The 25,397-nt window shown below is 38.5% G+C and overlaps 1 protein-coding gene across 4 annotated transcripts in view; it reads left to right on the forward strand.

The window, feature by feature from the left end:
- Positions 1 to 25,397, forward strand: part of ZZEF1 (zinc finger ZZ-type and EF-hand domain containing 1) — a 60,800-nt gene that overhangs the window by 29,789 nt on the left and 5,614 nt on the right. For 3 of the 4 annotated variants that reach the window (XR_008745738.1, XM_055795499.1, XM_055795501.1), the window contains exons 28-52: positions 880 to 973; positions 1,504 to 2,017; positions 2,673 to 2,837; positions 4,062 to 4,181; positions 5,019 to 5,180; positions 5,833 to 5,962; positions 6,225 to 6,363; positions 6,577 to 6,742; positions 7,231 to 7,493; positions 8,977 to 9,152; positions 9,757 to 9,904; positions 10,465 to 10,604; positions 11,039 to 11,316; positions 12,392 to 12,566; positions 13,098 to 13,230; positions 14,820 to 15,016; positions 15,590 to 15,709; positions 16,331 to 16,519; positions 16,903 to 17,003; positions 17,542 to 17,677; positions 18,751 to 19,110; positions 20,926 to 21,069; positions 21,950 to 22,118; positions 23,973 to 24,071; positions 24,896 to 25,061. Coding sequence is in view for 3 of the 4 variants with exons in the window: in XM_055795499.1 (XP_055651474.1) it covers positions 880 to 973; positions 1,504 to 2,017; positions 2,673 to 2,837; positions 4,062 to 4,181; positions 5,019 to 5,180; positions 5,833 to 5,962; positions 6,225 to 6,363; positions 6,577 to 6,742; positions 7,231 to 7,493; positions 8,977 to 9,152; positions 9,757 to 9,904; positions 10,465 to 10,604; positions 11,039 to 11,316; positions 12,392 to 12,566; positions 13,098 to 13,230; positions 14,820 to 15,016; positions 15,590 to 15,709; positions 16,331 to 16,519; positions 16,903 to 17,003; positions 17,542 to 17,677; positions 18,751 to 19,110; positions 20,926 to 21,069; positions 21,950 to 22,118; positions 23,973 to 24,071; positions 24,896 to 25,061 (4,484 nt within the window). In the remaining variant the exon portion in view is untranslated. The remainder of the gene's footprint in view (positions 1 to 879; positions 974 to 1,503; positions 2,018 to 2,672; positions 2,838 to 4,061; positions 4,182 to 5,018; positions 5,181 to 5,832; positions 5,963 to 6,224; positions 6,364 to 6,576; positions 6,743 to 7,230; positions 7,494 to 8,976; positions 9,153 to 9,756; positions 9,905 to 10,464; positions 10,605 to 11,038; positions 11,317 to 12,391; positions 12,567 to 13,097; positions 13,231 to 14,819; positions 15,017 to 15,589; positions 15,710 to 16,330; positions 16,520 to 16,902; positions 17,004 to 17,541; positions 17,678 to 18,750; positions 19,111 to 20,925; positions 21,070 to 21,949; positions 22,119 to 23,972; positions 24,072 to 24,895; positions 25,062 to 25,397) is intronic. The other variant, XM_055795500.1, reaches the window with a different exon arrangement.

A 25,397-nucleotide genomic window follows, 5' to 3' on the forward strand; every position in this document is an offset into this window, starting at 1 on the left:
GTATAGAAAGAAATCTGTCTTAAACAGTGCAGTGCTAATAGAAAAGGAAATAACTGCTGCTTTGACAAGCAAGTAACTGGCTTCAGTTCTGGGTATGGTTTTTGCCTGTGATTTTTTCCTTGAAACAGAAGCCCTATGTCAAAGGCTGGCATCATCCACTCGCAACATTGTGAGAGGTGTCTGCATCATCACCTGCAGCTGCAGAGAGCCAAAATTGGTTTAGATTTCACTAGACAGCAGGAAATTGTAAATAGTAAAAATTACGTGGCCTTTTTTAGACAATTCAGTCTATGGCTTGTTGTTCTGCACCTGTTGTAAGCCCTTCAGGTGTAGGCCAGACAAATTAACTGTTCTAGTATCTTGTGACCTCTTCCCTCCTCTTTCCTGCCTGCCAGAATTCCTGGCAGCTTGAAACACTAGGGATGCAATGAGTGCAGGTGCATGTTAAGATGAATAATTGCGTTGTACCACAGGTGATGTGACAGGTGATGTTTGCATCTGACAGTACTCGCTAGTTAAGTGACATAATGCTTTTGGAGAATCTTATCTCATGACTAGGTGTATCTATCTCATCCTGAGTGGTGGGGGTAAAGGGGAAGCCTTTTTCTTTGAGGGCTGATGCACATCTAGTCACAAGATGGGGAAGGGTCTCAGCCTACAAACCTTGAGCGTCGTGGTGTGCAGCTGTTATCTGCTCTGATAGTTTAGGTGCTGCTCTTTTAGACTACTGGGTGTTTTCTTCTGCAGTAGGGAATAGTAAATACTGTCATCTGTTCCTGAGATTAAATTCCTTTAATGGGACGCAGTCTTCATACTGCCTTACTGTATAGATCTACAGGGGGGAATCATATTTTAACTATTTTAACATCCTGTCTACAGTTGGAAATGAAGCAGAAATCCCTGATGAGTAGGGGCAATGATGCTGAGGAGAAGGAGAACACAGAAGCGGTTGAGGTCAACCCAGAAACTCTTGGTAGGTATTGCCTTTCCAAATGCATAAGCATTGCCTTGTAAATCTTGGACATTATTTTTGCCGTAAAAGGTAAGTTAGCAACTGGGGTTACTGTTTAATACCTTAAGACACAAACTAGTGTATGCTCCTTGAACTATCTGGGGTTGTGTTCTTTATTCTTTGTAGAAAATAGTAAATGAGAAAATTCTTCAGGGAATGACCTCTCACTTGGGTTCTGAACTTGCATTCATCTGTTTTTGTAGATACTTGTTAACTGCAATTAACTGATGTTAGAATAACAGATGGTTTTTACTAAAGTGTGTTCTCATTGACTACTGCGTACTTTATCTGGTTCAGTGTAACTATTTGGATTTAGCATTTAGAAATCTATGATTAAGTAACTGATAGCATCATGATCAATATAACAGGAAAACCAGTGTTTTCTAGCTGTCTTTGTTCAGAAGAAATAAATAACTTTCTTCCTAAGCAGAAGATAGCAAGTTTGATGTCCTGTTGTCATGATTTTAACTCTTCCAATTTTTATACTGCAGCAAAACTGTGTATGCAGAAGAGCCTTTTGTTACTGAATTTTCTGCCTGTGAGAGCAAAGAGGAAAGATTCTGCTTCAGACAGTTTGGAAGCCCAAGACACTGATGATATCCAACAGTATGTCAGTGATAAATGCCAAAGAAAAGGTTCCGTTGTGGACATGGACTTCCAGACAGCACACTCAATGTCACCCAATGGAGTAACTCATCCTGTTTCAAAAGAGGGGGGGCAAATGACACAGTCTGATACGAGGGTTAAACAAATTCCAGACCCCCTCCGAACAGAAGTGTCTACATTTCATAGTAAGCCTGTTGAAAATACAGTTTCACAGCAAGAAGAGATATCGTCACCTCCTTCCACTCCTACGCGAAAATCTCAGTTCAGCCGTGGCAGACTAAGGCTGCTGTCTTTCAGATCAATGGAAGAGCCGAGAGCTGTGCCTACTGTGAAGGAGAAATATCCTATATTGAAAAACATATTAGACTTTATTAAAGATCAATCACTTTCACATGAAAGGTAAGCAAATGGAAAATGTTGCCAAGCATAAAATACAGAAACCTGTCTTCACAACCTCCTCAGGTGGAATAAACCATATTTTAGCTGCAAGGGAGTATTGAAAAAATAATTAGTGGTCAGATGGATGTATCAACCTTCAGTTATTTGCAGACATGTGTTAACACACCCCATGTAGGGGCTCTTAGGGAGTACTGTTTTCTTTGAATTATGTAGTACAGAATGTAAAAAAAAACCCAATTACTTGGCAATTTATTGTCTTGCTTCCTGAGATCTGTTTGCAGTAGCATCTTACTTTGTATCTACAAACAGCAAAGACCTGGTATATCAGTACAAACAATCCTCGATACCAACTATAGAATAGTTGCATCTCTCATTAAATTACCTGATACTCTGAAAAAGCTATTTTGAAGACAGCTTTTCAATTCTCAGCTTGTCTATTTTAAGCTCTAAAAGCTGGACTGGTGCAGCAAGGGCTGGGTTGGGTTCTAAGCTTTGTCACTCACTCCAACTGTAATATACTGCTGCCGAAATAGAACTGAAAATTTAGATACCCATCTCTTGTTTATTGGTCAAGCACTTCTTGAATTGTGATTTTTTTGGGTTATTTTAAGTACAATGTTTTGAAGTCCTCATAGATGTTTTTTGTTCTTCTTAGTGTTTTAAAGGTTCTTGCTTTGAGAAAATCCCAAGGGCAGAGTATTATGGAAGTGCTCAAGATGATCCGTCAGTGCCTAGATTCGCTTGGGCAGCCGCACTGTTTTCATCCACCCTGTGTACTTTTTCTCTTAGAACTTCTAGCCTGTCAGAAAGATTTTACCAAGTAAGTAATTATTTAGGCAAGGCTCAGCCATATGATTGAATGTGTCTTAGTTCTTGTGTTCTCCCGGTCATATATATATATTTTAAACAGTAGAAAGTTATTGCTTTTTAATCCACACAGATAATCAAGATATCACCTGAGGAGAAGTTTTTAGGCTACTATGTGTGCCTTGCATGCTTCATTAAAAAAAAAAAAAGTAATTATTTTCAAGTGGGACTTTACAGCTATTCATGCCAGTAGGTATCATGCAGTTGAATCACAATGTGGATACCTAGAAATATCTTTACAGCTCCAACCAGATCACAACAGGCCCCAAAAGATTGTGGAGTCTTCAGTTACTGCTTTAGAGTTCCTCTCTAGCTCTTCATTCATTCAAAGAATGAATAATTCCTTAGGTAGTGTTGTGTCTGTAATTTTTGTGAGCTTGCTTTGTAAATCAAGATAATAACTATCTGGCAGAAGAACTAACTTCCAAGAATGGGTGCATGTTATATCTTTTTAGTCAAGCATTTGCTTATTTATGAGTTTTCGTAACTTTGGGTGTGATACCTGTATAAGACAGATTTTCTTGTGTGGTGGAATGTTTCACTTGGGTGCCAGAGGCTGAAGTGGTGGACGTGCCAGCCAAGGTCTGCAGTGCTGTATAGGGGCGTGCACATACACACAGATAAAAGAGGCAAAAAAGATCATACCCATTATATGCATGTGCAGTTGTTGTTCTAAGGAAAGATAATTTGGAAGGGTTTATTTTAAATTTTAGGTACAACTAGAAAGCACTTGTTGCAAAGGAGGAGCTAATACCGTGCCGTTCTGGTTCATGAATTGAGCTCTGATTTCCATCGTGTGTCCGGACAGTGCTATCTGAACTCTGTCTGCTGGCTTCTCACTTGTCAAGAGCTTTTTATGGTCGTTCTTGCAGTGCACCAATTTCCTTTAAGATCTTGATTAGATTTTTATAAAGTGCCTTTTCAATTTGAAGGAATGTTCTATTGTTAGTGCCAGGAGAGTATTCTCTTTGCCTGTTTTGTTTCTTAACTTTTGATTACTGGTACAGGATTCTTTTATTTTTCTTTGAAAGTGATAGACTGCTTTTTAAACAAAACTAATATCCTTCCCTCTTGTGGGGAGGGTTTAAAGGATGGCCTGTTTGTAAAATTTCTCAAAAGCATGCTACCTAAAATGTAACGCTGAATTCTAGACTACTAAACTGACTTTAATTTCTAGCTACTTTGGAAACTTGGAAGGCTGTGGTGCTGAGCTGCACAAAGAGATTCGAGAGTCCTACTATCAGCTTGTTTTGTTCCTGGTAAAATCTGTGAAGGGATTTAGTACTATTAATGACAGGTAAAGTACACTGCGTGTATTACTTACTTGACTTTTTTTTTCCTGTTCATCCTCACCTCTTCCCTTGTCACTTATTTATTGTTTAATGCCTTAATTAAGTTTGACTTTGCATTATTTACAGAACTAATTAAGGAGCCTTGATTTTCTGATCAAAAATGCCCTGTTAGCTTTGTATTACTATTAGATGGGAAAGCACAATAAATTTATCAGTGTTAAAACCTTTACTGCATTTTGTACTTACAATTCTGCAATATGTTTCTGAAACTCTAGTAGTAATGTATTAGAAATAACTAATTTATTGTGCAATACTTGTGCAAGAGTAATGCCACAATAAATACAGCAATTCTGCCTCCATGCTTTAATGTTAAAGCTCCTGTTTTGGTAACGTTTTGGTTAGAATTTTTGGGATTAATAGTTGTCCTAGAGAAAGAAGAATATTGTGACTAGAATGTCAGTTTCCCTGCCAGTAACTTCCAAATCCTTTGTTCACTTTCAACTGGACATGGCAAAGGTTTCAAAGAGAACAAGTTCCTGCAAATACCAAGAAAATGTACTGCAGAGAAGAGACAAACCCTCTTGCTACTGCTCAGGCAATAGCATAAGCTCTGTCTTGACTAAATCTGTAAAGGATACCATCTTTATTTCAAATGGCATTGGCTGTGCTTCTTGCTAAATTGTGAGTTGATACATTAGTCAACCTGCGTTTCTGCCACATAGTTCATTTAATGCAGAGTAAAGCCTGGAAATTGATGCAGTGATTGTCTTCCCTTACTCCCTGGACATACTATTTCAACTTCAGGTTAGAACTGTCATGTTTTATTGTCTTGTTTTGTTTAGATCACTGCTTCCTGCCTTATCGTGTGTGCAGACAACTCTCCTTCACCTTTTGGATATGAGTTGGGAGCCGAGCGATCTTTCCTTCTTTGTTGAGATTCAGTTACCACATCTTCTTATGACTACATCACAAGAAAACATAAGTATTCATGACAGTGTCATCTGGTAAGTCAGGAAGAATGCAGCTTTCACATGGTACCAAGTATTGCCCATTTTTACCAAGCAAGGCTCCTGAACTTTGTCCTGGAACAAGCAGTAACAGTGCTATTAACAAGTATGGCATAATTTTGGTCAGTATCCAGAGGCTTAACTGAAGTATTTGAAATTTTTTGCAGCATCGCTAATGCAAAAACTATTAAAATTTTATCTTTAACCTGCTTACTGCTGGAACACTTTACTTGTTTAGCAGTGTAGCTGTTTCTAGTCTTGATAAATATCAAATGGTTTTAACACATCCGTGTTGTAATTTTCAAGTAGTTGTACTACTTACATGTGAACAAATGTGAAAGCCCAAAAGTCTTTAAAATGTCTCATCTGATCCGCCAGCATTACCAAAAGCAGTTTTCTAAGTGTCAGTTTTTCTGATTTTGCATTGTGGTCCCCATGTGTATTCAAGAGCATGTCACAGAAGCAAGAAGCAGGTGTCTGTATGGTTGTTCATTAACCAAGTGAACTGGAGTTCTCACAATTTGTTTTTATTAGTGTATTATAGCACTGCGTTCCTCTTTTTTTAAAAAAAAAAAACCAAAAAGTATCCCAGGTTATATTAGAGGGAAGTCTGCTTTCAAACTTAATTTTGAGCTTGCTTTTCTTTTAGTCAGTGGAGTGAAGAAGATGAAATTGCAGACTACAAGCAAAACTGTGAGTGGATGGATGAATGTCAGGATGTAATGTTTGAGACCTGGTATGAAAAGATCGCTCAAGCTGACCCAGAGAAGCAGCGAAAGGTGACCTCATGATTTGCTTAATTATCTGCAGAAGGGGCAAATAGACTTTTTTTAAAAGCCTAAAGGAGAGAAGGGAATCTGGCTTAAACTGATCTTACATCAGTTGGATCCCTGGCCTCCCTGGAGGCTTCTAAAAGCCTAAAATCATGAAAAGAAGCCCATCCTTTTTTGGCAGGGGAAGTGTTCTGATTTTTGCCTAAAAAGAGCTTTCTCAAAGTCAGAAAATAATACTCAAGTAAATTGTGTCCCTTTCTTTCTCTAGATGCACATGTTTGTTGCTCGTTACTGTGACCTGTTAAATGTGGACATATCCTGTGATGGCTGTGATGAAATTGCACCATGGCATCGCTACCGCTGTTTGCAATGCAATGACATGGATCTGTGTAAAACTTGCTTTCTTGGTAAGAATAATTAAAAAAATACCTCGAACCCCTATACTTGGAAGGCAAAATGGTATCTTTTAAATTATACATAAAACAAAGTGAAAGACTTTTCTCCTGGATACTTTAGAAACGTTAAGCTTTTCTTTTACTATGATGAACATGAGCTTGAAGTTAAGAAAGATCCTTTATTGAAAAGGATTTACAGGGAAATCTTAAAATATTTCTTTCCAGGTGGAGTTAAACCTGAAGGACATGAGGATGACCATGAAATGGTTAACATGGAGTATGCCTGTGACCACTGTCAAGGAGTTATCATAGGTCGGAGAATGAACTGCAACGTGTGTGATGACTTTGACCTTTGCTATGGATGTTATTCTGCAAAGAAATATTCTGACAGGTATTAAATATGTGATTTTGTTTCCCCCTCTTCACTTGGCAGAAAAGCGGTAATTAGCAGTGAAATACAATCGGTCATTCTCACATTGCTTCCTACAAGGTTGCATCTGACATCAGAACGTCTAGTTGGTGTCCTTCAGAGAAACATAGCAAATACAGGGCCAGGTTAGCAAACACTTTGGCAGTTTGGAACCCTGCCCCAACCTGTGAAGTAAGACAAGTAGCAATTGTTTTCTAGCCATGGCTGTGAAAGTTGCAGAAGGTGAGCTACGAACCTGGAATGATAGGGTAGAAGAAATGACCATTGCTGTGGTTAGCACAGGTTTCAGTGCTTGACACCAAAGATCTTAAAAAACTAGGTCTACAGTTTCAAACTCTGGACATGTGTTGGGTTTTTCGTACCTTCCTCTAAAGGTGTCATGGGTTGCTAATTAAATCGGTTAGCAAGAAAGAGGCTGCATTTCAAAATGGTGTACCTTCTTCTTTCAGTCACTTGCCCACTCACAGCATCACAGTGTATCCGATGGTGACTATTCGCATCAGCGACCGGCAGAGGCTCATCCAGCCGTATGTCCACAATTATTCCTGGCTGTTGTTTGCAGCTTTGACTCTCTACAGTGCAGATCTGGCAAATGGGGAGGAAGTAGAAGGAGAGAAACTAGATTCACAGGTCCTCAGTCATGCCAGAATTCTGCAACAGCAGTGCATACAGCTCATCGGAGACTGCCTGATGAAAGCCCAGCATGGAAAAGGTGAGTCAGCTCCTCCTTCACAGAAACAATGGTTTCTAGCAAGTGGCAGACAGTCTGTGATTACTCACTTTGAAGTTTCCAAAGGAAAGGGGAAGCTACTGTGTACTTCACTGAGAATAATTGTTTATGTAGAAAGCAAATGTAGAACAAGTGTTGTTCAGGGTCATTGGAACATGGAAAATAGAGTGCTTGAGAAAATTAATTTTATGCTTACATAAATATTGAAGACAACTTGGCAACTCTTTGGTTGTTTTTTTTTCCATCTTGGATGTTGTAAAGGGATCAATCAATGTAGCTTCATGTTCTGTTACTGACGTGTTACTGACAACTGAAGAACTTGAAGGAAAGCAAATAACTTGGTGCAAAATGTTTTTTGTTCTGCATCTCTTGGCAAGAATTTTTTAACCTTATTTGTGGAATGAGAAGTTTCTGGGGATGATGTCCATTTGGAAATGAGGACTTGTGTGAATTAGGACCTACTACAGAAGATAGGGTGATACAGTAGAATCGTTTAAGTTGAAAAAGAACTTCAGGATCATTCAGTCCAACCGTTAACCCAGCACTGCCAAGTCCACCAGTAAACCATGTCCCTAAGTGCGACATTTACATGTCTTTTAAATACCTCCAGGGGTGGTGATCCCACCAGGTCCCTGGGCTGCCTATTCCAACGCTTGACAACCCTTTTGGTGAAGAAATTTTTCCTGATATCCAATCTAAGCCTCCCCTGATGCAACTGGAGGCTGTTTCTTGTCCTATTTGTTATTACTTGGGAGAAGAGACGCACCCCCACCTCGCTATAGCCCCCTTTCAGTATTGTAGAGAGCAAGAAGGTCTTCCCTGACCCTCCCTTTCTCCAGGCTAAATACCCTCAGTGCCCTCAGCCGCTCCTCATAAGACTTAAAATACACGCTATACGATGTAATACAACACAATAAACACCATACCATACCATACAATACTGCACCATACCATGCAAAAGAATACATACAAGAGACCTATGCTGAATGTAGCAAAAAATCTAGACTTGAGATCAAATAAGCTTACTGGTAGGTTTTTTTTTGAGCAGCTTTAATACACCTGAATAACCACCGCCGCCAAATACTTACACATACTCATTATTTAATCTGTTTTTAACGTATAGTTTTATTGTGTAAATATTTAAGCGGTCAAAATATTAAAAGCTAAGACAGATTTCATTTACCTTTCATAATTTACACTGTTGGGAGGTACCTGTAACATTTTCTTTAATTGAAACTTGTGCCCTGATGGTGTCTTGGAGGTGGGAAGGGTGACCCCCTGCTCATCACTGTTACTCAATGAAACTTGCATATTTAAGTGACAGTGATGGGGAACATCTTTTTGGTGGACTTGATATTTAAAAGAGGTGTATGAGGGGAAGTTTGCAGTTCCGTTTCAAGATACTTCAGTTCTGCTTTTTGCCTGTCTTGCTGCTCAATAGCTTTTTTAACTTTCTTGCATTCAGGTCTGAAAAATTTAGCTCTTCTCTGCATGTTACCAGAAGGTGAATCCTTCTCAGAGAACGACACTGTTTCAGTCAGTCCTCCCACAGATGGTGCTCCAAAAAATCATATTGGTGATAAAGCAGTGAAGGGAAGAGATGAGAAGCCAAGCACAGGCTCAGTACACATTCATTGTAATGTAAGTACCTCTTCTTTCCAGAGCCCCTGCTACCAGTTCGGTGTATGATCTTCAGAAGCTTAAACATCCTATTCTGGATATGTAACTGACATAATGGATAGCAATAATTTCATTCATAGGTAAAAGTTGGGTGCCAAGGGGACAGTTGGTGGTTGGTTTGTCGGTTTTGGTGGTGTTTTTTTTTTTTATTAGACACAGCTGATTAAAGACCAAGGCATCGTCTTATGTTCTTAAAGGCAACTGATTCACAAAATTGTTGGAGGGGCAAAGATCGTCCTTTCTGAAAGGGTTGTCGTTTCTCCTAGTTGTTAGCACTGTTTAGGTAGGAAAATGAGTTTCCTCCTTTTTATACAGCATATAAAACTGTGACAGCATTACAGTGTAATATTTTATGCACGGAGATATGAGCAAAATAGAAAAATGTATTTTCACCACACAGAAGCTGAAGATATGCATACATCAAAAAATTCTTAACGTATGAAAGGTTTTGGTATTTAAGGAAAAATGTTTGTGAAATGCGGGTGACTGGCTGCTTCTTTCCATGGTTGTTCCTGCAGGTGTTAAATTTTGTTTTAATCTTGTGGTTCCTTTGTTTTATTTGTAGGGGAAAGGAGATACTCGCAGTGAAATCCAGTCTCCTGCAGAAGATAAAGTAGAAAAACAAGGAAGTGAAAGCAAAGCTGTCCTTGCAAAGAAAGCTGTCTTGAGACAAGAGTCAGATTTGTCTGTGGATGATGATATTTCCCCAGCAGGTAAAAAATTATTCTCGTTTTCCCTGTCACACAAGTATCCATTCATATGCAAAGCAAACAGCTGTATTTTTTTATTGCCAACCCATTTTTGTGTATTTACAAATGTCTTTAATGCGAGTGGTCTGCTTTGTGAAAACCCACCAAGCATACTGCTTTGAACAACTGCTACCTTGTAGTTGGTTTAAAGGATTCTAGAAATCGGAGTAGAATTCCACTGATCTGTATCAATCTATAGAGGTTATGGTTCCTGTTGGTCTGACACAATACTTGTGTATTCTTCCACTCAGAACCAGATAGTAAGTGTCTTGTTCTACTAAAGATGAGTATTGTAAGACTTATGATAGTTAAATGAATCTGTCTGTTGTACTGTCCTTTATATGTTTTTTAATAAAGGTGTAAATCCCTTTATCTTTTATACAATTTTATAAAGACTTGCTTTTCAAATTTTAACACAATTTTTTTAATCGTTTTTTTATCCTTAGAATGTAATTATAAGCTATCGCTTCTTTTATTTTTCACATCATTTTTTGGATTTTCTTCTTTTGTTTTAATTTAAAAAGCAGATGACTACCTCTCGGAAGATTCAACCCAAAAGCAAGCAGAGAAGGTTTTAATACCTAGCCAGGAACAAGTTTTTGCTGAATGCTCTCAGAAGAGGATTCTAGGATTGCTGGCAGCAATGTTACCACCTTTCAAATCAGTTAGTTCTTTTTACTTTCAATCTGTGTAGCTTTCTCGGTGTCACAAATAACATGAATAAAATTCATAGTGAATTAAAGGTGGGAGATGGGTTCTTGCTGCTAACGTTATAAAATGCAGATCAGAATGTCTTAAGGCATTTCACATTACTAAGAATGTAAGGGCTGGCTCCTGGGTGGGGGGAGAGGGAAAGGAATTTTACCTTTAAAGCAGTCTATCTTCGCTGTTCAACACCTGCAAAGTTCACATCATCTATTTAGGGTTTATGTGTCAGGTCAGCTTAACAGGTCAACAACTGCAGTAGGAGCCTAGTGTCTCACTTCCTTTTGTCCCCTTAGAAAAAGCATTAGAACAAAATCTTTTGTATGTGCTGTGACTTTGACCAAAAGTCGTGTTTTCTTTCCCTGCCTTACTGAGATTTTTCTTTTTCTGTAGGGCTCCACAATGTCTTTGCTTAACCTGGAACAAATACTGCCACTGATGTTTCAGGTTGTAATCTCAAATGCTGGCCACTTAAATGAAACTTATCATTTAACGCTGGGACTCCTGGGCCAGTTAATCCTGAGGCTTATGCCTGCAGAAGTGGATGCTGCGGTGGCTAAAGTCCTTTCAACCAAACATAATTTGTTTGCTGCGGGAGATGGGTCTACAGTGCCAGAAGGCTGGAAGACAACTCATCTTCTGTTCAGTCTGGGAGCTGTGTGTTTAGACAGGTGCTTTTTACTTTAAACCTATTAGTTGCTCTCTGTTGACTGATGCTGATTTTGTTTCACGTGTGCCTCATGGATAGAGGCTTTTTAATAGGAAATCAATTAAGCCTGTACCCTGATCATGGAAAGGGCTTAGCACCTGCAGCCCTTGTTGCAGTGAGAATCTCTGAATTTCCTTCCGAAAGAAGGCTAGCTGTTGCAGGGTGGTTTGCTTTCCTACGTAGCATGTTGTAGTGGAAGAAGTAAGGTTTGGAAACTTCAAGGAAACTCAAAATACAGTCCTATATTTATTGTGTGACTTGAATTCTGTCCTGTTGATTTACATATCTCTTGTGTAACTTGGCAGGGGAGGAGAGTGTGTCATGTGGTAACTAGCACCAGTGCTCAGTTCTGGATCTGGGCCTTTTCTGTAAAAGTATTAGCAAGATATTTTTTGTATTAGTAAAGTTGCACTGGAACCAGCAAGGAGGGGCAGGGCAGATATTCGGTTTTGAAGATCTTGAGAAAGCTCTCAAGCATTCTAAGATTAATGTCATGCCTGTTACAATATGACAGGGTTATTTCTCATTGTAGCTGTGCTTCACAGGGAAGGGTCGTAAACAAATACAAAAGCATATGAAATTTAAAGAGAGAATATCCAGAGGATCAGCTGAGGGGAAAGGGTTTTCTCAAAGGCTAACTTCAGAGCAAGGAGGCCAGTGTCTACGTTATTTGTGTAGTCCACAGAGGGTGAGCAGGTGGTCACGTATGAAAGAAATAAAACACTTGCTGTTGTGTCAAGAAAACCTTCTGAGCTCTAAACTAAAATGAGGAGTTAAAGGTAACGATGCTCAGGTACACTTTAATTGGAACTGTAAACCCCCTAAGAAAACAGAGCGGTATTTATGCTGTAGCGATAAAATCCGAAACAGAATTCATGTGTCAGCTGATATGAAAACTTCAACTAGTAGGAAAAACGGTTGTATAGTGATATTAAAGCTATAGCTGTGAAGTAATACACTGTCTTCAGGAAAAGTAGTTTCGGGTAAGTCTGTAGTCAGCCCTCCTAATATACTTACTGACTGCTCTTGTTTTCCAGTCGTGTAGGTCTGGACTGGGCAAGCTCCATGGCAGATATTCTTCGATCTTTGAACTCTTCTGCGCAGTGGCATAATGTGATTGCTGCTTTCACTGACCATTGCATTAAGCAACTGCCCTTCCAGCTAAAGCACACGAATATCTTCACCTTGTTGGTGCTGGTTGGGTTTCCTGAGGTAAGTGGCCTATCAATACTAAAGGAAACAAAATTGGTTAGAGCTTGTAGGTTTCTATTTCTAAATGCTACAGATTTCATCAATTGGGGACATCCCTTATAAACTGTTCAAACACGGTGTATGTCAGAGTTCACATCTTTCCACTTGTGCACGATTAATGTTTATCTAGTGACAAATAACGCAGCTGGTTTTGCCTTGCATTTCTTTGAGTGCTACTTATAACTATTCTGAGAAAACCAGCTTAGTACGGTTGAGTAACAAAAAGGGCTTTTTATACAAGCAAAACAATCCAATCTCACTCTTGATAGTTGTAACTCTGATATATTGCCTATGTAACGTTAAGCTGGTGGGTTTAGGTGTTTTTTTATATAGAAGTGAACTGCTGTTTTTTAAAGATCAGCAAATACCTGGCAGCAAACAGATGGTTCAGCTAAAAAATACAATACCAATATAAGCAAATGTAACCAATATGAGATGACTGTATATTTATAAATATTCCAATCATAACTGAGTATTTTGCTGCAATTTCAGGTGCTGTGTATGGGGACTCGTTCTGTGTACATGGATAATGCTAATGAGCCTCATAATGTGATCATCTTGAAGCATTTCACTGAGAAAAACAGGGCAGTTGTAGTAGACATCAAAACCCGAAAGAGAAAAACAGGTTCTGTGACATTTTTATTTTATCAAAGAATCACAGAGTATTTCCTTCCAGTTTTTAATGGATAGCCAAAAGCATATTTTAACTAGATCGCTTTGTCCAGGTCTGCAGAGGTTGAATTCCATTATTTGTTAAGTTACCTGACAGTCTGCTTGTAGGTTAAATCAAATTGTGAAGCTTCTGCCGTTAAACGTTACAGAGATTTGTTTTCTGTTTAAAAATCTAGCATATTTTTTTATTCAGAAAAGGATTTAGGAAACTGTTGAGACCATTTTATTAATTGAGAACTCTCAGAAACAGGCTTTTGATTAAGCAGTTGTTTCTGGTTTGAGATTTAGTTATTGCTTGTGTCTTACCCTTTACAAACATGTGCTTAATGTTTTAAAAGAATTGCAGATTTTAAAAATATACATGCTGCCTCCGTGTAGTTAGGTGCTGCTGTATAAAGGAGAGGTACTCGAAACCTGAATGTTTTGGAGATAGTCCATTTTGTTGCTCCAGAAAAGTTTTTTATGAAGTGCTTGTTTCCACTGTGGTCAAGATGTGCTTACGTGCTAGCAGGTGAAGATCAAGAACAAACGCAACCATACCTGCTATCGTTTGATTGCTTCAGAAATGATGCTGTGTTGGCTGTTTTTTCCTGCTCCTGTAAAAAAGCATGCCATAAGGACAGGCCAAACTTCTTTAATCACGTGTCAGGAGTCTATCTTCTCTGCTTTCCTCCTGTCTGGAAGAACTTTTCAAAACAATTTGGATACTCCTAAAATTTTAAAGAAAAACTAAAAAGCTGTACAGCATGAAATAGTGTAAACTCCAGAGAATGTGTCTGGATATTTTAAAAATAATCCATTCTAGGGCACATTGGTAGGGTGTGTTGGCTAAAGGGTATTAAAACCAAACAAATGCCAAACCCACCAGAAAACAACAAAACCCCAGAGCTAAATGCTGCTTCCTGAGCCCTATTCGTTGTACCAGAGAGAATCTTCTTCCTGTATTTCACCTTGTTTAAAAGTTAAGTCAAGCTAAGTATTTAACGTGTAACAAATCAGTTGGGTTTCTAAGAGCGGGGGCTTTCAGCTTTGTCGTACATGACCTAATATTGTGAAGTTAATAAAGCAAAGGTTGTCCTAAGATTTGACTATTGAAATAGTTTAGAAGACACCTGGAAAAACCAACAGGATAAACTGCTTTTTGATAATGAAGAAGGATTTGGATAGAAAAGCTTTTTTGTTTCTTTGTTACTGTTTACATTTTAAACAGTAAGATCAGCAAGATTTATTTCATCATATCAATTGCAGGTCAGAATTTTTTCCATTTTAATTGTAAAATACAGCATGCATTGCTTTGTATGCTGTGCTGTTATGTCTGTTGCCAGAAGTTACCTGGGGGTTTTTTAGCTTGTCCTGAAAAATGAAATAATTTCTTGACTATTCGATGAATCTGAGATAACTTTAGTACAAGGCCATTGTTAGAATGTACTTTGTGCATCATGGATTGTGTTCATGTCTCAGCCTACTCACATCTACTGGTAAGAGATGATTTCGCGACATTTCAAGATGAAACTAGTAAATCGTGTTTTTTATTTCTTGTAGTGAAAGACTACCAGTTGATTCAGAAATGCGGACCAGAAGGCAGCGATTGCCAGACCCAGCTGAGACAGTACCTCCAGCACTTCGTTCTTATAGCCACACACCTCCTGCAAACCAGCATGGACAGCAGCTATGCTGAGGCAGTGGAAGCCACTTGGGTCTTGTCACTCGCTCTAAAGGGGCTTTACAGAACACTGAAGGTATCTTTTGCCTGACACGTAGAATGTAGTAGATAAATACAAGTTTATATTGTACCTTGTGCTACAGGAACTTGGGTATTGACTAGGCACACTGGGGGATCTGACACAAGTTGGTTTCTCCTTCAGCTGGCTCCTTTCATCCCCTCTCTGTAGGGGGCTGGAGACCTCGCTGGGCTTTAAATAGCAGGCATGAGTCTGAGCTGAAACTGGAATCGCTTTTCCTCTGTGGGAGCTGACCGTTGGTGAAAGCTGAAGAAGAAATTTATAGGGATAACACTTTACTGCCCCTTTTCTTACTCTTGGAAGTATTTGAAGAGGGAATCTGTATTTTTTTGGGCTATCCGGGCAAAACAGATATCCAATTACTACTTTGTGTGTGTCATAGATGATACTCTTAAGATATTTGAAGTGGGGATTTGGATTTTGGGATTTTTTTTTTTTAGGGAAATGAAAGAAAAACACTCCCAATGTAATTCATCTGGGCAGGAAATTTATCTGAGGCCCTGTGGGTAAGGCCTTGCAAGCACTGTGTTGCAATGTTCTCCTTTTACTTAGTTGTGTCTCTGTGTGTAGATTCATGGCTTTAAGGAGATCCAAGCTGCCTTTCTTCAGTCCGGTTTACTCAAGCTTCTCGTGAAGAAATGTAGCAAAGGAACTGGCTTCAGTAAGACCTGGCTTCTCAGAGACTTAGAGGTAAGAAAAGTTACGTTTTTTTTAAAACATCAGGCTTCACGCAGTGGTGTGAATATGGCACTGCACTTCCCTTTTGTGAAGAAAGTCTCAAGAGTATTTCTAATTAGTCTTTATAGAAACGTTCACCTAACTGTACCCCTAGATCTGCCTTCCTCTGTCCATTATAATTGTGTAGTCTTCCTTATGACTTCTTTAAAGCAGGAGCTGTTATTAATCAATCATAATCTATTTTGTATATTTGAAATAAATTTGCAAGACGAGGCATTAATCACCTACTCAGAACTCAGTTGCGTTCTTCAATTTAAAAAATAATTGGTCTCAAAATAATTATTTTCTCAATTTTTTTTTTTTACACTTCCAGCTAATCACTTAAATTGCCTTTGTAGCAGCCTGGAAGGTGTAACCCATTTGCAAGATGGGAAATGGTTTGAGTTTTGTGTTTTGGGGTGGTTTGGGGTTGTTTTTTTGTCTTTTTTTTTTTTATTAGGTGCTGCTTCTCTTTAGAATAGCATGTGTTAAACACCGTCCAAGTCTTATAATGTTCTTACAAAATGTTGATTGCTGATACGCTAATAATATCTACAGCCATCACACCATATGCTACCTTTTTTTTCTATGTAGATTTTGTCAATAATGCTGTATTCCTCAAAGAAAGAGATCAGTTCCCTGGCTGAACGTGAAGATACTGAACTGGAAGAAAGGGAGCAGGATCAAGATGTGGAGCAACTCTTTGTTGGTCCTGTTGATTTAGAGCAGAACAAACTTGATCCTCTGGAGGGTTTGGATGAAGCCACCAAAATATGCTTCTTGGTACTTGAACTTAACTTTACTTCCTTTGAAGTTACTGTGAATTTGCTAGTTGTATAAAATATTTGGTAGTTTATATGGCTGGTTTTCTTGTAAATTTACAGAATATGGGTCTATGATTTCAGTGCCTCATTTTCTAAAGGAAATAAACTAGAGCTACAGTAATGAACACTACAAAATTGCGATAAAGACTTTTGCTAAATTCCTTTTCATTTTTATTAATCCAGATATTAAGTTCATTAATTATCTACCTATATGAGAAGTGGCAAAATAATACCTAGGTTGCCCTTAAAGAAATTCAGATTTCTATTTCCCCTGTAATGTCATCTTTTTGAGTTTTATTTTATGTGTTTTTGGATTGTGGGTTTTTTTGTCTCCTTGCTCAGATGACACATGATGCACTTAACGCACCTCTCCATATTCTGCGAGCCATGTATGAGTTGCAAATGAAAAGAACAGATTCTTTTTTCCTGGAAGTTCAAGAGAGGTATGTGAAAGTCTGGGTCCAGCAGAAACCCAAAATGACTAGATGTGAGTGGTAACCTAAAATCTAATAGGTGCTGAATAGAATTTGTTCCGAGGATACCATTTGTTTTTTTCATGTGTGAAAAAGTAAGGAAATAAACTCCTACAAAGTTGTATGTGTAGAAACGAGTCCCCATCTTCTGAAATACGTTGCACATTCTTTTCAATATGATAACTCCCCTATGAAGATCTACTATGTTTCTAAATTATTCTAGTGAGGCAGAGTGGAGAGCTTACATGTAGCTTCTAGTAATCAAAGCATGTTGTGGAGCCACCATGTTCTTGCAGAGCTGAGTGATTTTATAACATTTACAACTTTTTGACTTGTTGAAACAGGGAAGTTAGTTAACATAATATGATAGAAATAGGCAGAATTTAATGAATCTTATTAAAACAGAAGGTGGAAAGATTTAATTTGCATTTAATGGTACTAATGTAGTTTGCATTACTTTTGAAACACCAGTCTTGTTTGGTTTTTTTTTTCTTTTGTCTCTTTTAAGGTTTGATGGAGATGTAATTACAACAGATGAGAGGATCCGAACACTGGCTCAGAAATGGCAACCCAGCAAGCGCTTGAGGTTGGAGGAGCAGAGTTCAAAAGCAGTAGATACAGATATGATCATCTTGCCATGTTTGGTATGTACATCTCCACAAAAAGGAGCAGCTGTGAAATAATTCATTCAGGCATTGAGTAACTTCATGTTTGTTTTGTAACTTCAAACCTGATATTTTTAATTTTTTTTGACATAATCTGTTGTTAAAGGTTTATGTCAAAATGAATGAGCAGGTACAATGAGAAGCAAATACTTCTTGTAATTTCTTAAGGAAGGGAGAGAACTTGATTCTCAGGTCAGGGGAACAAATTATGATTGCACATTGTAACTTTTTCTCTTTAAACAAGAGAGATTGTAGCTCATTACCGTAAGCTTATGCAGTGTTACTGTTTGGGCATATTATTGTTATCTTACAGTAATTCCAACAGAACAAGGAAACTATGAATTTGTCTTGTAAAGTGAACACCACGCTTGCAAGCTTTAGGTTTTGCATTCAATGGCGTGGTCCTACAGCTCTTTGCTTTATTTTGGGTGCTGATTCCTGGGCCTGTGTGTATCACCAGCACGGTTGTCTTATCAGTTGCGTAGCAAAGTGGATCAGGGGCTTTCTGAAGTAGTTTCACATAAATGTAAGAAAAAAAAAAATTAGGCCTTACAACAGCTTATACAGAGGCTGTGAAATATCTACCCCAGAAATTCTCCAAGCTTAGCTGGACAAAGCTTTAGTTGTGAAGTTGACTCAGCTTTAAGTCAGATTTGGCCCAAACTATCTCCGAAGGTCCCTCCCAAATTGCCTCACCCTGTGTCACACGTAGCATGGCATTTTTGTTGCTTTACCTTTGTAGGTCAGCTTAAAGTAACGCTTCTGGTTAGAATTCTGCTGTTTCTGCTCGTGTGCACAGTCATGAATGAATGCATCAGTGCATAGGGAAGTCTGTTGACATAAACGGTCTTTTTGAGGAATTCTGTCCCTGTAGGTGTGTGAGAGAGAACACTTCTCTGTTCTTGGATGCATCTCATTTTTCAGTATGCAAAAGACAAATTCCTTTGTAAATTCAGCTTGCAGTCTGATGGGCTGGTCAGATATCCAAACATAAGGAAGTAAATTGTTGAGAGCCTATTTTCAAACTTGCATTTCTTTTTTTTTTTTGGCAGTCAAAGCCTGCACTGTGCGATAAAGCAACAGAAGAAACCAATCCAGTCGCCCAGAAACTGATAACCAACACGGAGAGTGATCTGCAGCTTAGTTATGCCAAGCAACGTCGCACTAAGAGTTCAATACTCCTACACAAGGAGCTGGACTCTAGAAGTAAAAAGGCCGTGAGGGATTACCTGTATCGTGTGAATGAGGCAACTGCTGTTCTTTATGCCAGGCATGTGCTGGCATCTTTGTTAGCTGAGTGGCCAGATGATGTGGCAATAAATGAGGAAATCCTAGATCTTAGCGGCCCAGCTCATATGACATACATACTGGACATGCTTATGCAGCTGGAGGAGAAGCAGTTATGGGAAAAAGTAAGTGGATTTCACTTATACGTGTGAACAAACCCTGTGCCTACATGCCTACGTGCCACGAGACTCTTAACAAAAATACTTGCAGCTCCTTTTTTAAACTAAATTAAAACTCCAGAATTTAAATTAGTTCTGAAAAAGCGGTTGGAATCTGTCAGTGTCTTAATGTACCGATTTTGTTAACAGAAAATGGAAAAAACAGCTCCATGGAGACAACTCTTTCAGTTCTGAAAGAGCTATATGAAAAAATAAATCTTATAGAGAAATAGGTGAAATAGGCAGTCTGTTTTGTACAGCTGCTTTTTGTTAGCTCTCAATGTGTGTATTCTAATGCCTGCTACTCCATTGATGAGCTGACTGTTACTGTGGTGGAAGTGATCTTGGAATTATAAGAAAAGTGTTGTAATGAAAATGTGAGCTCGATGCTTCACAGTGGTCGAAGCAAATCAAGTGCTGGGAATCTTCAAAGAAGGAATCAGAAATAAAACAGAAGGCGTTGGTATACTGCTGAACCAATAGCATGCTGTCATCTGGACTACAGCATGTGACCTGACTACCTCATCTCATTAAAAAAAAAAAAAAAAAAATTAAGAAGTTGCAGTACAACTGGAAGAGGTCTGGAGAAGAGCGGCAGAAATTATTGTAGCCATGAAATAACTTGAATACGAGGAACCAACTAGTTTTCTTCATCCTGGATCTTTGCCTTGTGGGGGGCATCAAGAGAGGAGTAGTAATAAAAAAAAAATAAATCTGTTCACTTTCTCTGTAGTTTTAAAACAGTAAGCGGCATACGAAAGTTAACAGCAAGTGTTATTCACTGACCGTCCCAGTAAGAAAACAAAGGAGGGTCAGATTACGGTAATAAGTGGCAGGTCCAAAACAAACCAAAAGAACTGGTTCTTGACACAGTATGCCATTGAAATTGTTGCTGCAGGGTGTTTATATAGGTTCAGAAAATGACAGGATGAACTGATAGAATGAAAATCTGTTAAAGGAATATTAAATACAGAAGTGGAGCCTTTGTCTTAGGCTATTCTGCAAGTGTGTGGAGGCGAAGAACTTGTTCAGGAAACTATGCTACGTAGTGTTTTTTGGTTTTTTAAATTCCTTTTCCCCAAGAAATCAAGTTTTGGCTGACTTGGAGATGAGCCTTTTGGTGTGAGGTAGTGTTACGTTTTATATGAGTAGTTAGAAAATTGCTGGTGAAGAGATGGAATAGGTTGCTATAATGACCTGGAAAGGGCCTGGAGTAGCAGGACTCCTGATGAGAGCTTTTGTGCACTTTTGAAAAATAAGAAAACACATTTATTTGTATTTTTAAAGACCCAGCTCTTGCACCTAGTGCTTTCAAACACTGCAGCCACTTAACTGCCACTTAATTATTCCTTCTTATGCATGGAGTTGTACACTTTGAAGGCTAAAACATGACATTTCTAGTCGATCAAAACCTGTAGGTGTAGAAGTATGTTAACAAAATTGTTTATCTTCCTTGTTTACAGCTGTAGTGTACTGTTAATTATTTTATGGATTAGCCTTGATTCTAGCATTTGTGGAAAGAGATGTATCTAATAGCTGTCGCATTTTTTTATCAGATAAAGACTGAAAGATGGGGAGCAGAGGACAGAGTAAAGTCTTCTGCACTTACAGAGATGACAGTTGTAAACATCATTTGTAAATTTGTCTTGTTTCTTGCAGCTCGAGTCTCTCTTCTGAAATGTTGTGTCGCTAGAAATGACTCATGTCAGTCATCAGCATGCACACGTGTAAATGTTGTTTTGATGGCAAATTACACTTATGTCACATGTTGCTTCTCCCCAGATTCTGCAGAAAGTACTGCATGGGTGCAACGAGAGCATGCTAGGCACAATGGCACTGACAGCTTGCCAGTTCATGGAGGAACCCGGAATGGCAGTCCAGATGCGTGAATCTAAACATCCTTATAACAACAATACTAATTTTGAGGTGAGGTAATACGTGTAGTACAGGGCAGTGGATTTGCATGACTTGAAGATTTGTTGACAAACATCAAGGTGGTTGGAGCAGAAGTCTCAGCCTGTGGGGCTTCTGTGCTCGAAGCACCTGTGAAGTATCTGTTCAGTCTTGCTTTTGAAAAAGACTGATGCCAGATCACTGAGGCCTTTCCCTGTAAAGAAATGTGTCCAGTAAGGCACTTTAATGTCCTAATTCAAAGAAAAGTGCATCACTTAAATGCTTTTACGATGCATGTGTTTGAATCAGATCATACTCTTAAATTGTTTCTGGGCCTTAATGAGCAAATATTTCTACCCTTTCATCCAAAGGTCTGTTTTGCTTGGTTTGTTACTTCCTTGTGCTATTTGACAAAAGCTAGGAGCGGAGCCTTTTTTTTTTTTTTTTTCTTGTATTTCTCATACTAGACTATTTTCTCCTGACACAAACAGCTTCTGATTTCTTTTTCTTGGTGTTTGAAAGCGTTTTTCTAATATAGTTTGGTAAGTAATTATTGCCTCTGGGCAGACTTGGGATTTTAATTTCCCTGCAGATCTGACCCTTCTGATTTTTGTTTTTAAAATGCATATAAGCCTTTAGCTTCTGGCAGCGAGATCGGTATCAGCAACATTACTGCTTTTAAGAAAACCAAAGCATAGCTGATAATTAATTTTGCATGCTTAACAGTTAATATAAGCAATAGGCCATGCTTTACGTTGGTTGAATCAATGCTGCATAAAAATACGATAGAGGTTTTTCTCCCATGGAGATGCTGTAATATTTGTTGTATCTCCCTTGTTTGTATGGTGAAAGTTAAGCAGCCACTTGATAATAGAGTATTACAGCATACAAAGAGCATATGTTTATTTCTCAGGATAAAGTTCACATTCCTGGTGCTATCTACCTCTCAATCAAATTTGACTCTCAGTGTAATACAGAAGAAGGCTGTGATGAGTTGCTCATGTCCAGCAGCAGTGATTTCCAGCAGGATCGGCACAGCTTCAGTGGGTCTCCACAGAAATGGAATGATTTCGAGCTTCCAGGTGAGTATGCGGCATTTCACAGTGCGAATGTATAGAGTATTGCGGATATCTGGGACTCCTGAAAGTACTGAAAGAGGAGAGTTAAATGCGGATGTTCCTGAGATGTGTGTGGGGAAAAAAATAAACCTTTTCTTGTCCCAATCTGTTTGTTCTGACGTCTTGCATTTGTTTCTTAAAAGTAGGCTTATCTGTTGTTCTGCTACTTGACCTTTTTTTCCACACCCCAGTCAAAGCATGCACTTAGCTACTGGAAACAAATTTTGATCTTGATTCTGTTCCAACACAGTCCGTGTTCTGCACAATATTCACTTACGTTGTTTCTGCCTTGTCTTACTTTCCACAGGAAGCACATTTTTATTAAAAAAAAAGGAAAAAAAAAAGATAGGCTTATCTTTTGTCTCTGTGCTATACTAGTGCTCGGAGCAAACATTGTGTGCCAATGCCTTGTCTCCGGTTATTGCCACCGAGCATAGCTGAAAAAAAATCAGTCATTTGACTGACGACCCCAGTCTGTAGTCTCTAAGCTCAGTTTTGATAACACAGTAGCTAATGCCGGTGAGCTGAAGGGCTGCATGATCCCATGCTGCTTTTAAGCTGTTTTAACCCACTGAGCACCGTGGCGTTGCAGGAAGCTTTTCACTGCGAGCACTGTCAGTAGCTGTAAATAGATTGAAGAACTTTCTTAGCAAAGCAGTTTGGGTTACAAGGCGCTATTTAGAAACAAATGCGTGCTTTGCAGAAATATTTTGGATTTTTTATGGACTTCTGTCTTCCTTTTCCTCCCGAATAGTTGCGGAGGTTTGCCAAGAAACTGAACTTTGAGGTCCATTGTTTTGGAGCAGAGTTGGCTGTGCAACTTGGAGTTTCACCTTGTCAAACTTCATTTCCAGCCAAAGCTGTCTGGGTGAAGGCTTTTGATTTCCACTCAGCAGGCTTTAGCTGCAACCAGGCATTTGAAGGCTTCTGGGCTTTTCATTTGATGGCAGGGCTTTCTCAAGACTCTTAGGAGTAGGAGAGAGCAATGGCTCCATTTTGTGATGAAAAGGGGAACAGAGTTTTAGATACTCTTTTTTTTTAAAATTATTTTTTTAATCCTAAAAATGTTTTCAACATTGTTCTTCCTGAAACTGAAAAATCTGCTTCCCAATGAAAACTTGTGCCAGGGTGATAGGATTTTTCATGGAACAGGAGGAAAGTTTAAGTTTTAACCAGATCTAATATTACAGAGCACGATAGGTAAGGTTGTCTTGTTTGGTGTTACAGCTAGCTACCAGTGTTCATCTCTGTGAAGCTGTAGATGCTACAATGACATAAACTTCTTGAATGTTCCACTGCCTGATTGTGAAATGATTGAACCTTTTGATCGTTCTTCCCCTTCTAAGTGGTTAACGGTTTTGTTCCCTGGAGTAAAAGTGCAACTTAATTTTCTGACATGTAAAAGCATCGCAACTTCACTTCAACGTTTTTTTTAACCTTTTGTTTAATGGACTGTGAACTTGGCTGCTTGTTTAGAGGTTCTCTTTTCATAAATCATAACGGATTGGGAACACAGTTGGAAAAGTGAAGTTTAACTGTGTACAGTACAGAGTTTCTTTAACTTCTGTGTAGTTGACAAAAATGTAAGAGACATTATCCTTGTATCTTTACACAGTGGAAACCATTCTGCGTTTTGCTTCAGCCTCCTGTTTATCATGCTGCTCTGTGCGTTTTGTAATTACCAAAAAGTAATAGATCACCTCTTGAATGACGATATCTAGGATTAATTTATGACATCTTTTCAATTGATGGTATATGTGATAGCATAAGTGACTTAGAAGGTAGTAATGTGGATTTTCTTACTTCCCTTGTACGCAGGAGACACACTCTACTACCGATTTACTTCTGACATGAGTAACACTGAGTGGGGTTATAAGTTTACAGTGACAGCAGGTCATCTTGGAAGGTTCCAGACAGGTAAGCGCTGCACAGAATGTATTGGAAAGGACTTTCTGGAATTATTTTGCCAGATTTTGACAGACTTGTGGTTATCCCTGGGTTTTTTTGGCTTAGAATTTGCTTTCTCCAATATTCTGGCAACAATGTGATTGGTTTTGTTCAAGTCAAAACTGGACTAATGTCTCTTACTGTGACTTTATGCTAGAAATACCAAATCTTCGCCAGCACTTGGAGATAGCAATTATAAAATGGTTAGTTGTAGTCAAAGTCTCACTATATGACAGTAATTACGTGCAGGATTTAGGAAATGCTGCAAGGTGCTGTAATTGGAAAAGAAATAAATGCAATTGTGTTTTGAAAAGTAGCTCTCCTTTAAAATAGGTTGGTTCTGGATCTAATTTCTATATATAGCAGAAAAGGTTTTCTTAGTTTCTTTCAGAGTTTAAATATTTTAATGAAATTGAGGGTGGTGAATGATTTGCAACCAGCAAAACTTTACTGCATATCACATAATAGTGAGAACCAGTGTTTTGTTTGCCTTGTTTAGGCAAAACTTTAATTTCAGGTAAGAATCTTTGTAATTTTTGTCTAAGTTGTTCCCCAGAAAAGGCTTGTGATGTCAGGATTTAATCTATGATTATCCCAGATTTTATTTTTTTTTTAGTTTATTTGCAGGGTGGGGGGTTGTTTGTTTTTTGGTTAATTTATTTCTTGTTTGCCAGACCAATACTTAGTATATGGAGAAGAGAAAACTGAGTATCTGAACAGAATGGGGCCCTACAAAAATAACAGCTGTTTGACTTTTATTTTATCTTTTTTTCCTTCCCCCCCCTGCCCCCCAGGATTTGAAATTCTAAAGCAGATGCTGTCTGAAGAAAGGGTAGTTCCTCACCTCCCACTGGCCAAAATCTGGGAATGGCAGGTCGGGGTAGCATGCCGTCAGACCGGGCACCAGCGTTTGAAGGCTATCCATTTGCTCTTGAAGATAGTGCAGTGCAGCGCCCAGAGGTAAGTGCACTGCTCTGTGTCATGCACTAAAAGGAAAAGGGCCAGAGAAGAAAAAGTGACTTAAGCTAATATTATTTTGAAGCCAGAAAGCCACGATTTGAAGTAGGTATTCTTAATTTGCCTTTCAGATACAATTCACAGTGCCTCAATAGCAGAAATTTATTATAAGGGAGTTTGTGCGTGTTTTTTTTTTTTAAATTTTCTCTTCCTTCTTGGCTTTTAAAAAAGGTCCAATTAATTCGAATGTTGTAAAGAAAAAATCACCCTGAAACAGAACAAAAAATAGATTCCAGTTAATTTTCTAGAAATTAATTTTTTAGAACTGTGTTGTTTGTA

This window comes from Falco peregrinus, chromosome 2, assembly GCF_023634155.1.
Source record: "Falco peregrinus isolate bFalPer1 chromosome 2, bFalPer1.pri, whole genome shotgun sequence".
Taxonomy (NCBI): Eukaryota; Metazoa; Chordata; class Aves; order Falconiformes; family Falconidae; genus Falco; species Falco peregrinus.